The sequence below is a fragment of the Trichomycterus rosablanca genome, chromosome 13 (assembly GCF_030014385.1).
Source record: "Trichomycterus rosablanca isolate fTriRos1 chromosome 13, fTriRos1.hap1, whole genome shotgun sequence".
Taxonomy (NCBI): domain Eukaryota; kingdom Metazoa; phylum Chordata; class Actinopteri; order Siluriformes; family Trichomycteridae; genus Trichomycterus; species Trichomycterus rosablanca.
The window spans coordinates 22,853,345-22,876,098 of NC_086000.1; the positions used below are offsets into that span (position 1 = coordinate 22,853,345).

Below are 22,754 nucleotides of genomic sequence, written 5' to 3' on the forward strand. Positions count from 1 at the left end.
CAGCTAAGCAAAGCACCTGTTTTTGCTGATTTCTGCCACAACAGTTTCAGTACTGTTTAACTTTTTCTGACAGAAAATGTTCCTTTAATCATTATTTTTACAGTAGGTGAGGAAAGCTAGCTGGCAGTACATAAAGGCCCGGGAGAGTGTAGAGTGAGTAGGTGACAAAGGAGCAGTCACTCGAAGCTCCTCCCTCCTTGCTGGACTGTTTATTTTTGTCCTGAGTGTAAGACTGAGAGCATGCTGTAGCCCTGACAGCTGGCCCCTGGGGCCAAATCAAAACACGCCTGCATCTAATGCACTTGTTTAGAGACAGAGATTATCACTACAGTACAGTACGGAAAGGTATAGAAAGGTGCGACAGAGCTTCTCTGGCACTCGAGCTTTCTCCTGTTTAGGATTCATTACAACCTAAACCTGACATCTCATCTTCAAAGCCAGATTGGGGTGGGAGAGCCTGAACAAAAATGACCGACTTGGTCTCGGGAAACGAAGAGGACAAGGATCCTGACCTTGAGCTTTTTGTAAGGGTAAGCATAATCACAGTACACAGTACAATTTTATATTCATATTTATGGCAATTTTATTAAAAGTGATTTACAATTGTGACTGAATACAATGCAAGAGATTGATCGAGGGCCCACCACTAGGGACTTGCTTGTGATAGGGCTTAAATTTGTGACCTTTTGATTACTTGCCCAGTACCTTAACCACTTAGCCACTAATGTTAGCTATTATGACATATGAAAGCCCATTGCAGTGCTTGGGTTCAGATTTATTACTGTTTACCATGTTCTGTAGGTCTGTGGTTTGAATTTGTTCAGCAGCTGAAGTGCTAATTTAAATTGGGCAGGTGACTTAGTGGCAGTCTTGCTGCCCAGGAGGCACACTCCCTCCTGAATTATTTCTGCCTGTCTATCAACAATGCATGCTCTAATTCCCCAGTGCTACACTGCTACACTAAGCTAAATCAGATCTGCACTTTCGTGTCTTGCTTTCTCAAATGTAATAGTTCTGTAATGGTTACTATAATAATTAAAATAATATAGAAAAAAAAGAGTAAAATAAAATCCACATCCGCTAAAATGCTGTAATTCTCATGAGTTAACTTGCACTTGTGAGTGGACAGAATTATAACAAAAATATGTTATAATATTGATGTTGGTTTGGCACTATGTTGCCAATCCACAATCAAGATCGTAAGAAATCATTCACTTTTTGTCTAAATTGTCTAAATTTACCAAGGTTACAAGGGTTTTTGTCTGATAGACTTGCGATTAGCACAATTAAAAATCAGGTCTACATAATTAAGTATTAAATAGTAAATAGTACTTTTTACTAATAAATAATAATACAAAATTAAATAAATAAAGTATTGACTAGACCATGCAAGCACCATGCAAGTTCTTTTTTCTAAATGACCTGAGTTATCTTGGCTTTTTTTTGAGGGGTTTTTTGCACAAGGGAGGGAGGGAGGTTTGCACAGCTGTAATCAAGCATTTGATCTCATTCTTAATGACATTCATTCTTCATCAGATTAGATGGCATGTGTCTTTAGGTTTCTTCACAGTTTGATGAAGTCTTAGTCTAAGCTTTGGCTGGCTCACTGTTAAATTTGAACTATCACCCCAGTGTAAGTTTGCGTTTCTTTAGTAATAGTCATGTAATTGGCTGCATACATCTCTCCTTCAATTCTTACCAGTCCTGTTGTCCCTGCCCCAGGTAAAGAACCCCATAACATAATGCCTCCACCACCATGTTTTACTGTAAGGATAGTGTTAGCCAGGTAATGTGCAATGCCTGTTTTAGTTAGAAACAGTGCTTGTTGTTATGCCCAAAGAGTGCAGTTTTCATCTCATTGAATTAAAGAATCTTTTTCCTCATTGTCTTTACATGAGTCATTTACATGCCGTTTAAGCACTGTCATACTGTATGTCTTTTACTCACAAGAGATGCTTGTCTATCCAGCAAGTTCTTCAATCTCTGCACAGGACTTTTGGAGCGTATTTAGATCGACCATTGGGTTATTTTTTACCTTCCTAAAAAGAACATTCTTTTTCTTCCTTTTGCACTTTAATTAAGTCGAGGCCAATTGGAGCTGCCACCACCACCTCACCTCCGATCAAGAGAACTGAGACACATGCCCCTTTGACACACAAGCAGCTAATTGCTAATTGGGGGCGGGGTCTCACAAAGCACAATATAATGTGCAGAGAGCCACACACTGCCATCTGTGATGAGCCACCCCTTGGCCAGGCGCCTCAACTGGACAGCAGAGGCAGCACCTGCACCAGCAACAAGTGTCCCTGTTTCAGCCATAGTCCCCCCTACAGACTCACAGCCAGTTGTGAGTCTGTGTAGGCATCTACTGATTGCAGAGCTGAGATTTGAACTCAAGATCTCAAAACCTCCAGACTGGTGGGCTAGCATCTTTTACAGCTACGCCACATGACCACACACAAAGGACTTTCTTGGCCAAATACCCAAGGTCCAAATTTCCTCCATTTAAAATGTATTGAGGCCACGGTCGTTCTGGGACAACTTAGTACGTTTAATTTTGTTTTATATCATTGTCCTTATCTATGCCTTGCCACAATTTGATGGTGGAGAACCACAGACAGTTTCTTGGACTTTATGGCTTGACAGTTCAAATTATGAGGTCCCATAGGCCAATCAACCATTCTTACTCCAAACATGACAAGCTAAAATATTGCATAAAACACTAAGCATTATTTCTGTGCGTCTGTGCAAAGAGTTTTGCATTGAGTGTAAGAAGAGAGATGATTGCTGTACAGCTCATTGCTTATTGTTTGCTGATGGCAAAATCTGTTGTTTTGCAACTTTGCAAGTGACTGATGGTTTCTTTCTTACCTTCTTTATCATTAGTTTGAGAGCATGTTGTGAGGAATTCATCTTTTATGTATTTTTACACTTCACTTATGTACTTTTATACTTCCTAATTAGCTGCATAGCTAATAATAGCAGGGTGACACATACTATGTAATTTTTTCCAAAGTAAAGTAGGTAAACAGTAAACAGGGAGGTAAGAACAAGGAAGTGAAGCTTTCTTTCTGCTAATTTTGCAGATTGGTTAATCATTTTGTATCTGTTCACCTGAATGCATTAAAAACAACAATAATATCAAAGTACAACCAAATTCCAGACTTTGTTCTCTTTACGGGCACAATGACTTTAGATTGTTGTCCTTTCTCTCTGCCACAGTGACATGCTGCAGGCTTTAAATTTGAAATGTACAAAAAACAAAGTAGAAGAGTTACAAAAAATGAAATATTTGTTGTTTTCATTTAAATACGTTTGAACTGTTTACAGTTTTTATTTAAATTTTTCCTACTCTCCCAGCTATTTTAGAAATTGGGTTTGTACTTTACTGGATAAGAATTTTTCAAAAGCAATTTCCTATTTAATATATATAGAGAATATTGAGTTTTGCCAAAAGAAATGGGTCAAAATTAAACCACAATGCTGCAAAAAGCTAAATATTAGTTGCAAAAGTACATTTCACATATTCTTGCTAGGGTTGAATTCAGGACTTGAAAACCTAATACAGCCAACTGAAGCAAGTTTTAATGAAACAAAAAATATGTGATCTACTTACTAGGTCTGTATTGAGTTTCCTAGACTTTCCATTTTTATGATTCCCTATTTATTTGGGCACAGAGAAGTCACCAGCTGTAGTCAGTCATAATAACTCATGAGGGATTAGGAGGCCCTGCCACTGTTAAAATGACACAACAATCTAAATAGTAATAATCTAAACAGCCAAAAGTAAAACTTCACAAGGGCTTTTATGTATGTATGTATTTATGTATGTATGTGTTCAAATTATTGGGTCGTGTAATAACTGTAAATACCATGACATATCTCATGACAACCATAATTGTTTGACATCATCTCTATGTCCACAATCAAAGGTCTTTTAAAAAGACTTTGGAAAAAGGTTGTTTTGTATGGGTTGTTTTTTCAATAAAGTTAATAAATTGAATGAATGGTATAATTAGAGATCTTTCACTAATGTCTGACTATAGGTAATGTTTTCTAGTGTTCATTTAATGCACCACTTCCAGTCCAGTTTCTATCCCAGTTTTCTAATCCCCTGCAGTACATATTTGAATTCATTACGACCCCTGAAATAAGACCTGTTCAAAAGTGATAATCCAGCTTTAGTCTAAAGGGGGTTAGGATGAAGTCAAGTTTCTGCTGACAAGTTCGACCTGGACCCTTTGGGCTGAGGGCTAATGAGGCAGGTAATGGAATTTCCATCAATAATTCAGCTCCACTAGAGATCCAATGACTGGCTCAGCTTACCAGCCCAGTTTAATTCGGCTATTGGATAGTGTGATCTCTTAATTTCAGATATGGAAATTGGGTTGTGATTGCTGCTTTGTTTGGTTTGTTTGATTGACTCTTAAAGTACTAGAACAAGTGACTCTGTCTGGTTCATGGAAACGTACCATTTATGAGTGGAATACTTGTGACACTGACTCATATGCTACTGTAAGTAATTTTGTTTATGGGATGCAGTCTCATGGCTTTTTCCATAAGGTTTTACAAATGTCAGGGCTTTTGTTACCTTAATGAGAATTTGCAAATGTGATGAATAATTTATCTAATATAGGAATGTCATTATACATTCTGTCCTGTACACTATAATGGAATGTAGCAACCAAGCAAGCATATTTACATCTAGTGGTCAGTTTGTTTGGCCACCTATTTTGTACTTACACCCACTGGCCAATATATCAGTTATTTTTAAGGCTCCTCTAACCTGTCGATCAGTGAATGAGAGGTAGACCAATGGTAGACCAAGTACAGAAGTATCTGGTATGATATTGGAATAGTGTGTGTTCTGATGGTACAAATGCAATTAGTTATCATCACGAATGTCCAAAGAATAGTCCACCAGCCAATATTAACTAGTCAGTGGTCCTCTTATGTTCCCTTTCCACTTATTGATGAGTAGAGTTAATGAATAAGTTTACAGTTGTATAGTATGAAGTAGTGAACCTGATTACAATTACGATTGATCCCTATCTGTGGTGTTTTCAAGGCAGGTAGTGATGGAGAGAGCATTGGGAACTGTCCTTTCTCCCAAAGACTCTTCATGATCCTCTGGCTGAAAGGAGTGGTATTCAATGTCACAACAGTTGATCTGAAAAGGTAGAGGGACTGTGATATTTATGTTTTACTTGTTTTAATTTACTATTTTAAATAAATTGGGATTTGGGCAATAGACAAGTCCCTCCTTCCCATGTACAAGGAGTAAAAAGCTGTACTGTTCAATAAATGTACATTTATAAAAGCATCTGCTGTGTATGTCGCTTCATTTTAAAATTGAGAAGATCTAACACATTACACTTTGCTTTAGTCTGTAATGTTACTCACTGAAATACTTATTGTATATTTTTTCAATAATATATTTGTAAATTTTATGCTTTTTTATTCCTTTAAGCTAGGATGCTAGAAAGGACATTGGCAAATGTAGAAACATTGACAAAATGGTGTGCTATACTGTCTGTGGTCTATAGTCATTCTAATAACCATACTTCATACTTCTATATTAATGCAATATACATTTCATTATTTGAAATTAAATTACAGAACAAACAAACAAATTAAAATCTCTTTAAATCTGGCACTGGGAAGTCTTGGGGATTTGTGCTCAAACCTCACCTCCAGTCATGGTCTGTAGGGTTTTAGGCATGTGTTGGTTTTCATCGAGATATTCTGGTTTTCTGCCACCTCACACAGGCATGCAGAAGGTGAACTGACTGCCCCTATATGTGAAAGACAAATAAAATAAGTGATGCCATCATAATGGACCAGTCTTTCCTAATCCACTGCATACTTGATTGGAATATAGTTGTTACTGTAGAAATTAAATGAATGAAGAAATTGGTGACTAAATCAATGTGTAAATTAGCACATGGATTTCATGATTTACACAAAAGTAACTTAAAGTTTACATTTTGGGGGTACATTTTAGTACTACTGGTCCTTTTTGTTAGAATTTTCTTCTAGGTGTGATTCATTTGAGTTATTTGGTAGTGTGTGTTGCAATGTAACATGTAGGCAACCTGTGTAGGGTGTCTTGTACCCAGTGTTTCCAGGGGGTGCTGGACCCACTGTGTCTTTAACTAGGAAATTGGATAGTAAAAATGAATTAAAATGAATCGACATTCGAGTGTTTCATAAAAAGATTGTGTCATATCATGTTGCAGTATGATTAAAACCCATATGTATAAAATCTGATGTTTTTTGGCATTGCTTTTTTTAAGAAAACCACCAGATCTTCACAATCTGGCTCCTGGAACACATCCGCCTTTCCTTACCTTCAATGGAGAAGTACAGACCGATGTCAACAAGATTGAGGAGTACCTAGAGGAGAAGTTAGCTCCTCCAAAGTATGTACTTTGTTGCTGAAATGTTGTATTTTTGCACATGTGAAAGTTCAGTGGTGGCTTATTTTTGTATGATTTTTTTACATTTAAGGTACCCTAAATTAGCTACAAAAAACAGAGAGTCAAACACAGCTGGCAATGACATATTTGCTAAGTTTTCTGCATATATAAAGAACACAAAGTCTGAGGCTAATTCAGGTGAGTAACTTTAGTGTTTTTGATGCATGGTGTAAAAAGATGTGTGTTTGGAGAACAAGCAGATTTACCCACATTAAATTAACATATAAAAATAAAATAAAATAAAATTAAGAAATATATAAAATTTATATTACTGTTATTCCCCGCTACACTAAATTTATAATTGGCACTTTGCATTGGCAGGTAGCATTCTTATGGCATTCTTACCTATCCAAATTGTCAATTAGTTTGTCAGATGCTAAAGTGGCGCTTTAGGAAATGTGTTTCCACTTCTCTTGAGTCCAACTGAGATGTGTTTTACATCATTTTAATTTCATAGAATATTTAACCCTTGTGTGGTGTTCATAGTTTTGTTACTCAGCCAATGTTTGCGGGTCTGGTGGACCCACCGCATTATTGTGTTTTTTTTAAATCAATACAGCCATAACTTATTTAACATACAAAATATCTGATGTTTAAGATGTTTACAGGCAATAAAGACAGCATATTTGGTTAACATTTACTATTTACCTATGTTAGATCATATTTATAAATAACAGTGCCATCCGTTTGTTTTGATAAAATATAAAAAAGGAAAAATCACTATCAAAATATGGCTGGAATTCAGGGGAGATGCTGCTGATCTTCCCATAGTATAGACTCCTGATAGAGTTGTACTTCGGGCACTCTGTTAGGAAGTGCAGCTCTGTCTCCACCACTGCAAGCTCACAGTGAGAGCACAGCCTGGCCTCTCTGGGTGTCCAGCTCTGTCTGCGCCGCCCGGTTTCGATGACCAGGCTGTGCTCACTGAGTCGTCAAAACCTTCCTCAGTTTTTTCAGTCTGTCTGTCTCTCTGTCTGTGTCTCTGTCTGTGTCTCTGTCTGTATCAGTATGTCTCTCTGTATGTTTGTCTGTCTCTGCCTGTCTGTTTTATTTTGTCTTTCTGTTTTTCTCTCTATCTGTCTTTGTCTGTCTGTTTTTATCTATCTGTCTGTTTGTCTGTTTCTCTCACTGTCTCTCTGCCTGTCTCTTTGTTTCTCTCTGTCTGTCTGTCTTCTCTCTCTCTCTCTCTCTCTCTCTCTCTCTCTCTCTCTCTCTCTCTCTCTGTCTGTCTGTCTGTCTGACTCTCTCTCTCTCTCTGTCTGGCACTCTGTCTCTCAAACACACTCACAGGAGGACATGTTGTAGTAGGACAGAGTAAAGGAACACACTTTTATACCTGTGGGTCCAGTGGACCCGAACACCACATGTGTAATATACATGTGTAGGGGGGGTGTACAGTGTGAACTCATTAAAAACGTGTTCTTTTATATGTTCTTCACACACAACAAGCCAAAGGCAGAAGTCTGAGGTTAAAATAATAATAAATAGCATCATTTTTCTTTTGGTAAACATTGAAAACGGGTCCCACAGACCTAAACACCACACAAGGGTTAAGTTTGTAAGTCACTGCTTGTTTGTCACTGCTTACCTTGGTTACACAATCAATAAAGCTTTCAACAAAATTATTGTGCAGATTTTACATTCAAGGACAGTTTGATATTAAGAAAATATGTTTTCTTTTGTGTTGCAAATGTTTATGTTCAGTACAGTTTTGTGAGCTAATGTGTGGCCTATCACTTCTTGGCACTTCTTCTTGACACTGATTAATTAATAGTTGCATTAATTGTACCCCATGACAATGCCATGTTCAGTGTCAGTAAGCTCTTTTGTACTCATTTTACTGCCAATGTCTATGTTTACATAGCTGTGTTTAGCTAAAAAGCTATAAAGGTAAATTAGAACGGGTTATTCTCATAGCGAAGTGCAATGCTACATTTTCGTATGAATTGCACGCAAAATGTTTTCTTACACATTTACACAATTACAGTCTGGTATTTTATAACAATGTATTGAAATGTATGTTTTAATGTACTGAAAGTAAAAGCTGAATTTCACGGCAAACATGTATTTGCACTAATTGGCTAACGTTTGGTTTTTTGACCAATGAAGTACCATAACAATGTAAAGGGCGACATCTGTCGGGAAAGCTATAGAACTGCATGTCTTAAAAGACAATTTTACAAAAGATCTGCAGCAAATCTAATTTCATATTGTTAAACCTTAATTATTGTCTAGAATTAGGCGACTACACTTTTGTTAAATATCAACCTAAGAAGACATTATAATGTACTGGAGTTGGACAGGAGAAGCCTGCAACAATGCTTTAATACTGTTGCAGTCATGTAGCACAGCAGGGAACTGCAATATCACCAGAATATGCTCTGCAGTTGAATGTTTTTAAGTGATGGATGGCCGAATTGAGAGACTGGGAATTTTGCCACTGCAGCCACGTAGCCTACTGGTCGGTCAATGTGCCAGCATAAACAACAGATGAATATAGAGAGCCTGGTGTATTCTCAGTATGCGCAGGGGTCTTGATAGGAATCAGCTGTTGGCCGGGGAAAAGAATCATGTCAACGAAGGCATGTGCTAGCCTGCTGCTGCCCTCATCCAGGATACTGCCAACCTTCATTTAAAATTGTTTTTGGAATGCTCTCAAGTCTTAAATAATTTGTCATGAAATGTTTGAGCATAATGGTGCTGATTTGGAGGGCAATGATCAGGGGATTTATTTAATCCAAGACTGCTATTGAATAATTTTAGAAGCATGCATGAATACATTTATAATGTTTGTATTATAGGATGCACCTAGACCTGTTTAATTGTATTGTTTATTATAACCATACACACAGCAATCCTTGGACTCAACATTTTCGCCAGGATGGCTGAACATACTATACTTATTAATCTTTTTGACATGCAGATCTGAAGAAAGGGTTACTGAAGGCTTTAAAGAAACTAGATGACTTTCTAAACTCCCCTTTACCTGAGGAAATCGATGCAAATAGCATGGAAGAAGAAAAGTGCTCTACTCGTAAATATCTCGACGGCAATGAACTAACACTTGCCGACTGCAACCTCCTCCCCAAACTTCATGTGGTCAAGGTAAGAAAGGTGGAATTATTTAATATAGAAATTTCCTGCAGTTTCTGCTAAACAAATATCTGCTTTTAGGTTGTTTCCAAGAAATACCGTAACTTTGAAATACCATCTGATTTCACTGGAGTGTGGCGATATCTTCGGAACGCTTATGCACGGGATGAGTTCATCAACACATGTGCAGCTGATAAAGAGGTTGAGCTGGCCTACCAGGATGTAGCCAGAAGACTGGGCAAGTAAAGCCTAAAGCAAAAGAGAACAGGACTCAGAAACCCATGTATTTACAAACCCCATTTCTAGACAAGTTGGGACATGTTGTAAAATGCAGTAAAAAAGAAGAATCTGTGATTTTTCAATTTCTTGAATCTGTATTTAACTAACAAAAGCAGAAAGAAAAGATTTCCAATTTGTAATGGTATTTCTGAATAGAATTGATGCACAGCTTTCTCTTTGTGTAACAGAATTTAAGGTTGCATTTCTTGATGCGGTGGTGGACTGTGTTAAGTGACAACAGTTTTCCGAGGTACTCCCAATCCCATGTTGCTGTAGTTATAACAGTAGCATGATGGTTTCTTTTGCTTTGCTTGGAAGTCAGTAGTGGTTTCTTAGTGGCTCTTGCCGTACATGTACTAAGATTTATCTAGATTTCCTAAATCTTTTCACAATATTATGTACCGTAGATTTGCAGTCTTGCATTGAGAGTTCTTTTTGAACTGACTGACAATTCTCTCATGAAGTCTAGGCAACAGTGGTGAGCCATGACCCACTGATGCTTGTACAGCATTGCTTGTATACCATTGATCCTTCTTTTATACTCAATCATGATTCCCTCAGTTGTTACCAGTTCACCTGCTTATTGTAAAATGTTTGAAAACACTGTACCTTCAATATTCTATCAACTTTTCACTCTTATTTGGCATCTGTCCCAACTATTTGAACTACAGTAATCAGTAAAACATTAGCAATCTTTTCTTTCTACTTTTGTCATTTAAACAGTTTAAAGAAATCAGCAAATCACAAATTCTTCTTTTTATTGCATTTTACACAATGTACCAGCTTTTCTGAAAATAGGGTTTGTATTTTCACAGACAAACTGGAATAATAGGTGACTGCTTTGTCAAACGAATGCATTTTCAGATGAAATTTTGGAGCTTTGAAGTGTGTGTTGCCTACAGGACACCATATTGGATTTGTCCTTTTAATGCCCTAGATAGACCGTTGCCTGGTCTGCTGCTGCCTGTGTACATTTTGCATGTTGTTGCCATTTTGCTGCCTGGATGCAACTGGCACAAATCTGTCTAATCAGCAACTCTGTAATGGGCTTGAGAAAACACTGTGCCACTCAGTATTTCTTGTCTTAGCAGCTGTTCTTTTCTTTAATGCAGATTTGTTTGAGATTGTGCTGTATGTCCTAATGTTATTATTCTAATTTATCAGTCCAATTACCAGTATTAAATAAATTAAAATTAATTTAATGGTAATAATTATTGTCATGTCATGTCCTGCATTTCCGTGCATATTCTTGCAGGTTTATGTAAACAGTATCTCATACATGAGAATATATTTTTGTTCCTAAAGATACTTGAAACTGTGTGTAACCGTGTGTGCTGTCTTTTCTTAACTAAGGTTTTATTTATTTTCCAATTGAATTTAAACCTCATGAAGGCAGATAAAGTGGGTGCCACACTGCACCGCAATCATGGGGAACTGGGTTTAAACCTGACATGTGGTCACTATCTCTAAGGTGTTTGAGCATCACCTTGCAAGGATAAAGAAAATTGACTTTAGAATTTAGGTGGAAGAAAAAAAAAACCCACTTAGATGGCCTACTTGTAGCAGGCCACATGTGCTATAAATTTCCCCTAGCGGCTGGGCGGCTATATGAACAGCAATTGGCTGTTGTTCATACAGGGAGGAAGCTGGATAGGGACCTTATAACTGATGCAATTACGACCTCTGCTGGCTGATTGATGGTGCCTGCACAGAGTTGAGGAATAATGCTGATCTGGGGGTGGCTCCCTGTGCACAAGGCTGATCTGCATATGAACTCGCCTCGTGCAGGTGAAAAGATGCGGTCAGCTACTGCTCACGTGTCAGAGGGGGCATGTGTCAGTTCGCTCTCCTCAATCGGGGCGGAAGTAAGCACCAGTAGAGAGGAAGCATAACGCAATTGGGTAAAAAATTGGATGCACTAAGAAATCGGGAGAAAAAGGGAAAAAATGCATAAAAATAAATAAATTAATACATTTCCCCTAGATGTAAATAAATATGTGAATGTGTAATGTTCCGCATGGATTTGTGCCATGTTCAGGTTAGTATTCCAAGTTTGCACCTTAAAATCTGTGTTCTGGTGGCAAGTTGTTGCCCACTGTACATATCAGTGTAGCAGTTCCCAAACTATTTACATTTCTGTACCCTTTGTCAATAAACCCTTCTGCTAACTACCCACTTGCTCTACCTATACACATGCATTTGCCCATATACAAGAACATACAAGTGCACATATTGCCATTACAGATTTGTATACAATGTATACCCTAAAAATGAAAGGTTTAGGTGGTGAGTGCTTTGGAAGAACAGGTTCTGGGTCCATGTAAAACATGGGTTTACCATTCAAGTAATAATAGTAATGAACTCAAATTTACAAAAAATATGTTGCCTGAATGTTTAAATATTTAGCAATAACAGTTAACTTAGCTCATTAAACTTATTGTCAATTTACATATCATTTTGCACAGAGGTTTTCATGTATTGTTTAATAAAAAATTCACTTAAAAAAGTGGCCCATCTTAAATTTCCATTAGTAGAAAAAAATCTGGTATGTACATCAAATGAAACTAAATTATGTGGACACCTAAACTGGGCCTGTTGGACATCCCATTCAAAATTGTGGGCATTAATATAAAGTTGCTGTCCTAAAGTGTGTCTGTTGTAAGTTGTCTCATTAGGTCAAAAGAGCATTTCTGAGGTGAGGCAGTGATGTTGCATAAGAAGGCCTGGCTTGCAATTATGATTCTAATTTATTTGCAAGGTGTTTAGTGGGGTTAAGGTCAGAGCTCTCTACGGGCTACTGGAGTTTTTCAACCCTAAAGCCTTGCAATGGATTGGCACCCTGCCCAGGGTATTCCTGCTTTGCCAATGTTTCCTGGTGAAACTGGACCGGCTACTATCCTAATCAGGATATATATGTTTATACGCGAGTTCTTCAAAAAATTTCCACACTTCTTTAAAACTCTATTTATTAAGAATTTCAAAAACAAATTACATCACTTTTCTACAGTCACCTTCCGATGCATTTTTCCCAGCACCGTACCAGTGAGTAAGAGAGAATAAGGAATTAGCTCGGTAAAGTATTCTTTCTTTCGTGCAATTACACCTACAAAATACAACACTATTGAAACACTAAGGAAATAATAGAGAAATATGAGAGTTGTTGTTTCTGGTAGATACATTTTATATAAAAAAGAAGGAAATGTATTATGGTGTATAGTAAAGAACATGTACTGTACTGAGATGTGTGTTTTCTTATTTACAGTACTACTGTGTATTGTTGTTTATTATTGTTCATTACAGTAATGTCTATTCTATAATTTAAGATTTAAGGGAAAATATACTTGTATTTATAACAAAAAAGACCATTTAAGACATTAGAAAGGTTAGGTAAGGGGGTGGATGGGAGGTCTGGCACAGATTAATTGTATTTACATTATTTCTTATGGAAAAAATAGGTTTAACTAACGAACATTTTGACTTAAGAACAGCCCTTCAGAACCAATTAAATCTGTAAGTCAAGGGTCCACTGTAAATAGGATAAACTGAAGTGATGGACAAATGACCTATACAGGGTGTGCCGTTGCCCTTTGCCCAGTGTTTCTAAGTTGACGTGATTAACACAAATACAAAACAAAAAAAACATACATGTACAATACTTTTAATACCTGTCAATAATTTGTTTATTTAGTTTTAAGTTAGCATAATGAAAAGAGTTTAAGGAATTAAGCAGTTTGTCATATTTTCTTTTTCTAGATTAATGTTAACATTCACATGGAATTGATTTTAACTTCTGGAACCATTTACTATTTAGTTAAAAAGTTAGATGTGGAAAAAAGTGTAATTAGAAAAATAAAGGGAGCGACAGTGAGGAGGTCTCCACAGTGAAGCTGCCTGTTTAAAAATCCTCATTCAGTCTGTGTGTCTGGTTGAGTTGACAGCAGAATAACATAGCTTCAGTGGAATATGTGTTTGTAATGTGTGTATGGAGATTAGACCGGTGGAGCTCTGGATGAAACTGGAGAAATGTTCTTCATCTGCAGTCGAACAGACCCAAGACTGCTTTGCCTCCTGGGCTTTAATTACTGAACTTCCTGTGGAGGAAGCCCTTTCACCAGCTCAGACCCGGCTAGCATTTTTCTTTTACCAAAAATTCAAACCATCTGCATAGATGTCTGCAGTCTTTTCTTTTTACCACTGGTGGTGTAGGAGGCTGTCAAACATGCACCTCATTCCTTCCTCGGTCTTGAACTAGTCTGAATGAAAAAAAACATAATGCAACAGTGCAAAGCTATGCAGTTTAAAGTATTAAATGCTTTGCACTGGGATTTAATTAAGAGACTCCCCAGCCATTTAGATTTTAGTAAATACCATGACTATACAGCCAAGGCATTAAACTGTGTTCTTTTAGTTTTTTTCCTTTATCGTTCAAGCATGTGATAACCCTTTTTCTGTTGTTTTGCAATAATAATAGATAAATATTGAGTCTACCAGTCTACCTTAACAGTCATTATTCTCAGTGCAAAGTGTTTGTTGGCCCAAAGGTCTAATATGTAAGCCCACCACCTTGGAGAGATCAAGCACCTGATTTGGAGTCTAACTGGAGCTGAGTGGGCACAGCATTCCTTTTAGTACTCTTTCTCAGTAAGCAGCAGAGGAATTAAAATATACTAGGGATCTTCAAAAGGCACTTTTATATTTTTGTCGGAAACGGTGTAGTAATTGGTCGTGTCTGAGAGACTGAGAAAGAGCTTATAGTCCGGATTTAGTGCCATCTGATTTCCACCTTTTTGGACGCTCAAAGAAGCTTTAAGGGGAAGAAGATTTTCAAGTGATGATGATGTGAAAGCAGTGGTGCATCAGGGGCTACGCGCTCTACCAAAAACATCTTTTGCTGATGGCATTAAAAAGTTGGTACGACGCTGGAACAAATGCATGGTAGGTGACTATGTATAAAAGTGATGTCATTTGTTTTTTGAATTCTTAATAAATAGAGTGTGGAAACTTTGTATGCCATTGTATATGCTTCCACAAATGTTACCTGGACATATTATTGAGCACATACCTCTCCAAAAACAAGAAAAAAAACACAGTACTACAGTACAGATTTCTGTGCTTTATGGCTGATGGGGAAACCATGGGGCCTCGGTGAGCAAGTCCTTCAGCTCCAATATTATCCTGAAACCACAAAGGAAATGAACCGTACACATTTCATACTCACCTCTGATCAAAATCACATATAAGTACTGTGTTGTAGTTGTCTTTTTTTCCTTCATATTACAAACCAGTGTTACGACTTAGTGCCACAGCATGTTTAAGTGAATCTGGTGTTTTATAATGTCAGTGATGCTGTGCATTTTATAATATAATTTTGGCTTTAGAATATGTAGAAATGTAAAATGCAGTAACTTCCAATGGGTTTCCATTATGTGTTTTCCAGTTGAAAGAACATTAATTGCACAAGTCTACATTGTACATTTACATTTTCAGCATTTAGCGGATGCTTTTATCCAAAGCGACTTATAGAACTGGGACAGCATACAATCTAAGCATCTGAATGTTAAGGGCCTTGCTTAAGGACCTAATAGTGGCAGCCTGGCAGTGGTGGGGTTTGAACCAGCAACCTTTCAATTACTAGTCCAGTACCTTTAACCACTAGGCTACAACTGCCACTAGTCCACACTAAAACATGCTAACTGTAGTGTATTCTGAACATACTGGTGTGCATTATTATATGTGCAGTAGATACAATCTACTGTACATCTGCATTCATTGTTTAACTCTTGCCCAATGCGAATGGTGTAAAAATGGTGTGAAAAAAAGTCCATTGACTTGCAGTTCACACTTCCCACATGATTTAACTTATACTGAAGTGGCAATTACGTTTTCATAGCTTTAAACCCATTCCACATGCATGGTAATGTAAAGCAGAGCTCAAGCCACAGCTAGAGCCAAAAGGCCTTGCACGAGGCATGCTAGCTCACCACAAGCAAGCTCAAGCCCTTAACATCAGAGGCTTTCAGGACAGTCGAGTCAGTCCTCAATCGAGCGAACCTGCATTTCAGTTAAGGTTTTCAAAAACAAGCTCTTGCTTTAGTTATATAATTATAGGTTAATACAGAGCTGGATTTAAACTGTGCAGCACTGTAATATCTTCTGAGATCTTGTTGGATTTGTTACTGAGGAATGGTTGTGCATCACTGACATTGCCTACACACTAAACAATACCAAATGTTTCAGTTCGTCCCTGTTTCAAACAGCAGGGTAATTGTGGGTATAGATCGGTCAGATCCCGATTTAATCTTCAGCGCTGTCCGCTGAAACCCATGAAAGGATCCAGGCGGTTCCACGTATTATGGTGGAAAATTTGATGTATTCGTGCTGAGGGTGTATGAGATGGCATTCACCATTGTTTGCTTTGGTAAGGATATTTTTGTTCTGCGCCAAGTCGACTTGATATATATAGCATTTCTCTATGGATGCTATGTTAACTTTCCATCTTACTCTCAAGCATTGTGTGTTAAACATTGTCTTTTTTTTAACCAGTCTAGGCTGAAATTAAATGTTCTGTTCCAGTGCAGTGTTACGCTAATTTATTTCTACTACTTGTTTTGAATCTGTTGATTTACAGCACGTCTGGGCTATCAGAGTTGCTGCAATGTCAACTTAACACCTAAAACCAAGCAATGCTTTTCCAAAGCTTACAAAGCTTTGGAAAGGTTTTCAATATTTTTTGCGTATAAATAACAGTAACTGTGACATGGCTCATTTGCTGAATTTTCTTCCTTTTTCTCATGATTTAGCCTAGTCAATTTGTCTTCCACTGCTTGGGATTCCTGATTGCAGTTGAGGGTATATTGCTGTTCACGCCTCCTCTGACCCATGCGCAGTCCTTAGCGGACCCCTTCTTTTCACCCATGCACTCTGCACAGGCGCCTCTATCTGCTAAACAGGGTCCTTGCACAGCGTTAGAAGACCCCACCCACATAGCCAATTATGTCTGCTAGATGGCGCCCAGCCGACCGGTGGCAACGACGAGTTTTAAACCGAGGATTTTAGAATCTCGACACTGATGTGCTAGTGGAATATCCCGCTGCGCCACCTGGGCGCTATATATATGATATCAAGGCAATGAGTTGAACAAAAAAGTAAATACCGTTTTAAATCTTCAAAGTCTTTAAACGTTCAGTGACTTTGGCAGCAATTTGGCTTTTTAAGTGTCTGTTTTCATCCACAGCTGGTAAATTGAGTGCAGCACAGCAATATGGGTCCCAGGGACCTTGGGTTCAGTTTTTACTCTGGTCACTGTCTGTAAAGAGTTTCGCATGTTCCCTTCCTGTGTCATTTTGGCTTTGCTCTGGGTGCTCTGGGTACTCCAGTGTCCTCCCACTTCCCAAAAACAAGCAGAAGATGGATTTGTTAAATTGCTCTTAGGTGTAAGTAAGTTTATCAATGCTTTGTGATAAACTGGCGCCCCTTAAAGAGCATTTTCCTGACATGTGCCACCCTGACCAGAATGAAGAGGTCATTGTAAATGAATGAATAATTAAATAAACAATTATGCCTAGTACAGACTACACAATTTTCTGATTTTTGCTCACCGACAGGTCGCTGCTAGATGTAGCAGCTCTGAGGCAACTGGGCGTTCACTGGGAGCTCGCCAAGCACTCGCAGACTCGAGAACAATATCTAGCATTCTCAATATCTGGACCTGTCGGCGACTCAAAATCATGTAGTGTGAAAGGTTATGCGATCAGGTTGTGATTGTTGTAAAAACAAGATATAGGAGGAGTTGTACATGTATGAGGCAGTAGCATAATATAGTTTCTATCGGAATACATCAGCATACAAACAAGCTTTACAGTATTTGTGACCTTATCGTCCACACCACATCATACCAATGTTGCAATGCAAAGAAATATATATATTTATTTGACTACCAACAGAACAGACAATCCCTGCTGGCTGTGTAGCCAAATCCACTCCTTCAGCCAGATTCATTTATTTTTCCTCCTTGATTTTATGCTACATATCAGCGCACAAACAACTTTGATCGCCCGCTTCTTGTGCATTTTTGGACGTGGTACCACTAAACCCATTGTCACTTCTTGCATGCGTTTTCATAATAAAACGTAGTTTGGGAGACCAGATACCCTCATCAGAGATTCCTCATGGTGATAGATGGAGTAGTGTGTGACCCCCTATTGCGACTTAAAAGACTCCCGATTACAAGAGATCAAGTAGTGTAGTGTGAACTGTACAGTGATCTAAACACCTTGAATGTCGTGTAGTGTGAACTTGGCACACAGATCAGCTGGAGAAAACACTTACTATATTTACAATTATATATTAATATATATATTATATTATTAATGCATTACGCCATTCATCAACTCACTCTAAATCACACTTGACCTTAGCGGGCTGAGAAATATCACTTTCATGGCTGTACTGCACTTCGTGGTGTACTTTGAATCGAGGGTCCCATGTCAGGCTCTGTGAAGCAGAGTGGGTCATGGCAGATTAAGAGGGTGAGCCCGATGTTCTCAAACAATGTTGCTTTTGGACACATGCATTTGTTTAGCGCTTGGCACTCCATGCTTCCCCTGGGGTGTCAGAACAGGACTTTCTTGGGTTTCGCACATCTTTTTTCACCCTTTGGTTGTAAATGTAAGTGTACTTCTAAAAGAAAATCAGAAGTAATCATGTGCTGGAATGTGCAAGCGAAGAGCGTTTTGTATCACCATGTTAGCTGGCATTGGGATGATGGTGTCTTCTAAGGTTCAAATTCAGGCCCTTAAACTTCTCACAGGATTTTATCATTTTTCATTTGAAACTGTCTGAATAAATGTTAAGGTCATCTAAACAATCCATAAGGCTGAAGCAATTTTGTAATATAATGTCAAAAAGAACCCGCATAATTGCAAGAAAAAGTATCAGAGATTGAAAGCGTTTTCTGAATGCAGACAAAAGCCGCCCACAACAGAGCCTAAAAACGTCTTCCAAAACATAAAAATGAATCCAGAGAGCATTATTTCCAGAATTGAAAAACCAACCACCCAGCATGATGAGGCTGATTGGATGTACATACATGGCACCAAGCTTAGTTTATGAATTCTGCTTGCACATCAGAATGCTGTCTTACCATGGTTTCCACGGCCTGCCGCCACCCACTCACTCTGATTCAGAGCGATGTTTGTGGATACCACCAAGATTCTCTTTGTGCCATGAACTGATATTTTCCCTTTCAATGTAGTTTTCTTTGCAATGCCCACTGGTTGCCGGCCGTGCCAGGTCTGTGGTGTGCTGCTATGAACGAGAGCGATCTGAGGACATCGCTGTCACTCTTACTGCTAACTTTTTTCTCTCCCCTTAGGCACTGTTTAGATCCTCGTTCACGTCAACTGTCTAAAAATGTAAATATCATCGCCTGTTCTGTTAAAGGCACTCATCTGTTCCTGCTTGGAATTGTTTGTTTGTTCGGTTGTTTTCAAATACGTCAATTTTATTCTGTCTCCTAGAACATAAACAAGTTCTGAGAAGGTAAACAAAAAGTAAATGTAGCCAAAATCTAAATCTTACTGTCATTGTACTCTAGCCAGACTGCTGTATTAATTAAATAACACTCTCTTCACTGAGCTCATAGATACAACATAGATACAACTATTTGTATCTATGGGCAAGCTATATCCTAGTGTTTAAGGTACTGGACTAGTAATCAGAAGGCCCCACCACCCCTAACCCTCAATTGCTTAGACTGTATACTGTAACAGTAATGTAAGTCGCTTTGGATAAAGGTGTCTAAATGCTGAAAATGTAACTTAAGCATCGAAACATCTCTGACTTCAATATGTTTCATGTTTCTTTAATGCCAATATAGAATTTATACTGGTATGCATTGGCCAAGCTGGCTCGGTGTCTAAGCTTCATGGATATTGGTTAAAAAATTGAGGGCTTGAATCCCGGCAGACTGCCACTGTTGGGCCCTAAAGCTTGGTTCCTAATCGCTTCTATTCCAGAGCCACCACTGACATGACTAACCCTGCAATCTGGCCCCAACTTCCAAACAGTTTGAAATATGCCAAGTGACGAATTCCATACTATATGCCTGAGTGAGAGTAAATATTACAAAAAAGACATTCCTTATTATTCTTTATTATTTAATTATCATACGAATTAGCAGCTTATTTATAATTAATTTCAGAGTTATGTTAATACCAAAGCATTGCAGGTCTAAAAGTCATAATAAACCGTTATCAAGGTGTTGTTTTTTAATAAACCCAGCCTTCTGTCATACCCTGATGTTAAATAAAACATAATTTTGTGGCATGGCTTGACTATTATCACATATACACTTAACTAGTTGTCAAAATATGTTTGAATATGATTGGAACCACCACAAGACACTACAAGGAAGGGATGTACTTTGTGTGGCTTCTAGTGTTTTTTTTTTCCACCTTGTGACCAGTGGTTTTTATGATAGGCTTTTAACCCCAAACTATCTTTATTATAATTAACTGATAAAGAAAAAAGAAATAAATGAATGATGACATTAAAGGAACCGCTCTACAGAGTTAATAAAGTTTATAAAAGCAAGAACAAAAACTTTGGATATACATATTGGTGAAAAGGAATAAAAACAACACAAAAAGTTACATAGATAAATTATCCCAATTAAAATTAAAATCAGACATTTGTGTGAACTGAGTCCTAGTTTATACACTTTTAAAACCGTTTTTAAGGGCTTTGTAAATAATAAAATAATGTTACAAATGTATGGAATTCTATGCAAATCACTTTGAAATTTTGCCATAATGTTAATCTGCAACATTAATAACAATAATAATAATAATGATAATAATAATAATACTGAAGTTGTGTCTCAGCCAATGTTGCAGTGGCACAGCTGGTAAAGTGAGTGCTGCAGAGCAAAAATGGTTCCTAAAGTTCTTGGGTCTTCACTTTGGCTAACTGTGAGGAGTTTCATATATTCTACCTATTCTAAGTTTTCATCATGAACATTATTTTTATAACATTTTAGTTATAAATAAAATGAGTACATTATTAATGCCAATGGAGAGGTGAACTCAATCAGATTTTAAAGTAAAACGGATGAAATCTATAATCAGTATCTATAATCAAATCTATTCAGGGTTTGAATCTTAGCAGTGCTATCGACCGGTCGAGCTTCTGCTTGGATATGATTGGCTAATGTTTAAGACGGAAAGGCGAAATCAGCCAGCCTAGTCATTGGGAGGTGCACAATGCCAGTCCCAAGCCCAGATAGAAATAGGAGGGTTGCATCAGCAAGGGCATCCAGCATAAAAAAACTGTGCCAAGTCTGGTATGGGGACCAAATCTGCTGTAGTGACCCCTATATACGAGAGCAGCTAAAAGAAAAATAATCTATAATTAAATCTATGATAAAGATGGGATGTTACTAATGTGGTGTTTATTTATCAGAAAAAAAGCCTGATACAACAACTGACATACAAGTTTTTCTGATAATAAGGATGCTATGGCAGGATCATCTAATCTTGTAATACCTAATACAATAAAACTGTCTGTTGAATTTTGTACAAAGTCAATTCCAGATGATTTCCAGATGAGTTTATGGTATACACATATATATTTATTTCTGCTACTGCTCTGTGAATTAACATACTTTTTAAAAATTATTTTCTGCTTTGTTGTAAAAGTGTTTTGTTTACCTACAGCAATGCTATGGAGATGGAATTCAGAGGTGGGAAAAGCTGTCGAAAGACAAAACATGTATTTATATATTATTGATTTGCCAAGTACCTGTTGAGAAAGACTTACACATCTTAATTGTCTGCAAGCTGAACCCCATGCTCTTTAAAGCAGAATGTGGACTTCTGTTAAATTTCATGGGGAAAAATAAATAAATAACAGATTAAAAAATATGGTAACCATGATTATTTTATTGATTGTTTTTGTACAATTTTGTACTTATTGTTTCTATTACTGTAAAATTATAAAAATTATATTGCTCTCTACATAACACAGTTCATTAATTATTTTTGCTCAAATGACCACATGAGGGCAGCATTTATTTCTTTTTTTTTTGCCCTACAAACGTAGAGTGCGAGTTGTGTTCGAAGCCAAATTTATCACTGACTTGGGGCATAAACCTAACCCATGAATCTAACGACCAGTGTATTTCAGCCTTACAACTTTTAGTTAGTTAGGAATAACAGCCCTAAAGTTTCATATGTAGTCAGGTAGTGGCAAGTCTATCCTGTGAACTCTGGGTATAGGGCACCAATCCATTGAGGAGCATCACACTCCCACTTACCTCTCATACAGTGACATTTAACCAGCTCAGTTTTGGGAGTTGGGAGGAAACCAAAGTTGTAAGAAAACCCTCAAGGACACAGGTAGAACAAGCCAAACTCCACAAAGAAAGTAATCAAACTCGAAATCTGAATCTGGGTGGCTGGAGCTATGAAGCCCCAACAGTAAAATGGTCAAATTTTTCTTGCTTGCTTTATTAGAAAACTGCTTTACTGGCCATGGGTTGCATTTCTGTTATGCATTGATGCAGAAACATTTTTAAAACACTCCATCAAACAAATGATCCTCAGCTCACAGGTTCATCAGGTCTATGAGTTGTGCTCCTAGTGTGCAGTGTGTATTAAATGCTTGCCCCTTTCTCCTTCTCCTCCTCCTTCTCCTCCTCCAGCTCCCAGGAGCTTCACACTTCATTTGTCCGGATCTCCCTCCCGGTGGCAGCAAATATTTCACCGACACTGACTGCTCGGCTGCCAGTGTAAATCAGGATCCAGGGTACACGGATCAGACAGCAAGGGGACGCAAAGTGGCTCTGCTTTCTCAAGTCACTCCATGAAAAACATGGACACATGGAGGTTCAAGGGCCTGGGTTAA

General features: G+C 37.8%; 1 protein-coding gene across 2 annotated transcripts; it reads left to right on the forward strand.

The window, feature by feature from the left end:
• Positions 1-319: 319 nt before the first annotated feature.
• Positions 320-21,685, forward strand: clic5a (chloride intracellular channel 5a). 2 transcript variants are annotated; one of them, XM_063006989.1, is made up of 7 exons: positions 320-530; positions 5,069-5,178; positions 6,297-6,422; positions 6,511-6,617; positions 9,403-9,584; positions 10,040-10,101; positions 21,566-21,685. In XM_063006989.1, the coding sequence occupies exons 1-7, from the start codon at positions 468-470 to the stop codon at positions 21,636-21,638; spliced, it is 723 nt and encodes a 240-aa protein (XP_062863059.1). In that variant the 5' UTR covers positions 320-467; the 3' UTR covers positions 21,639-21,685. The 2 variants fall into 2 exon arrangements, with proteins under 2 accessions (XP_062863059.1, XP_062863058.1); XM_063006988.1 differs by lacking the exons at positions 10,040-10,101; positions 21,566-21,685 and adding an exon at positions 9,654-9,969.
• The last annotated feature ends 1,069 nt before the right edge of the window (positions 21,686-22,754 follow it).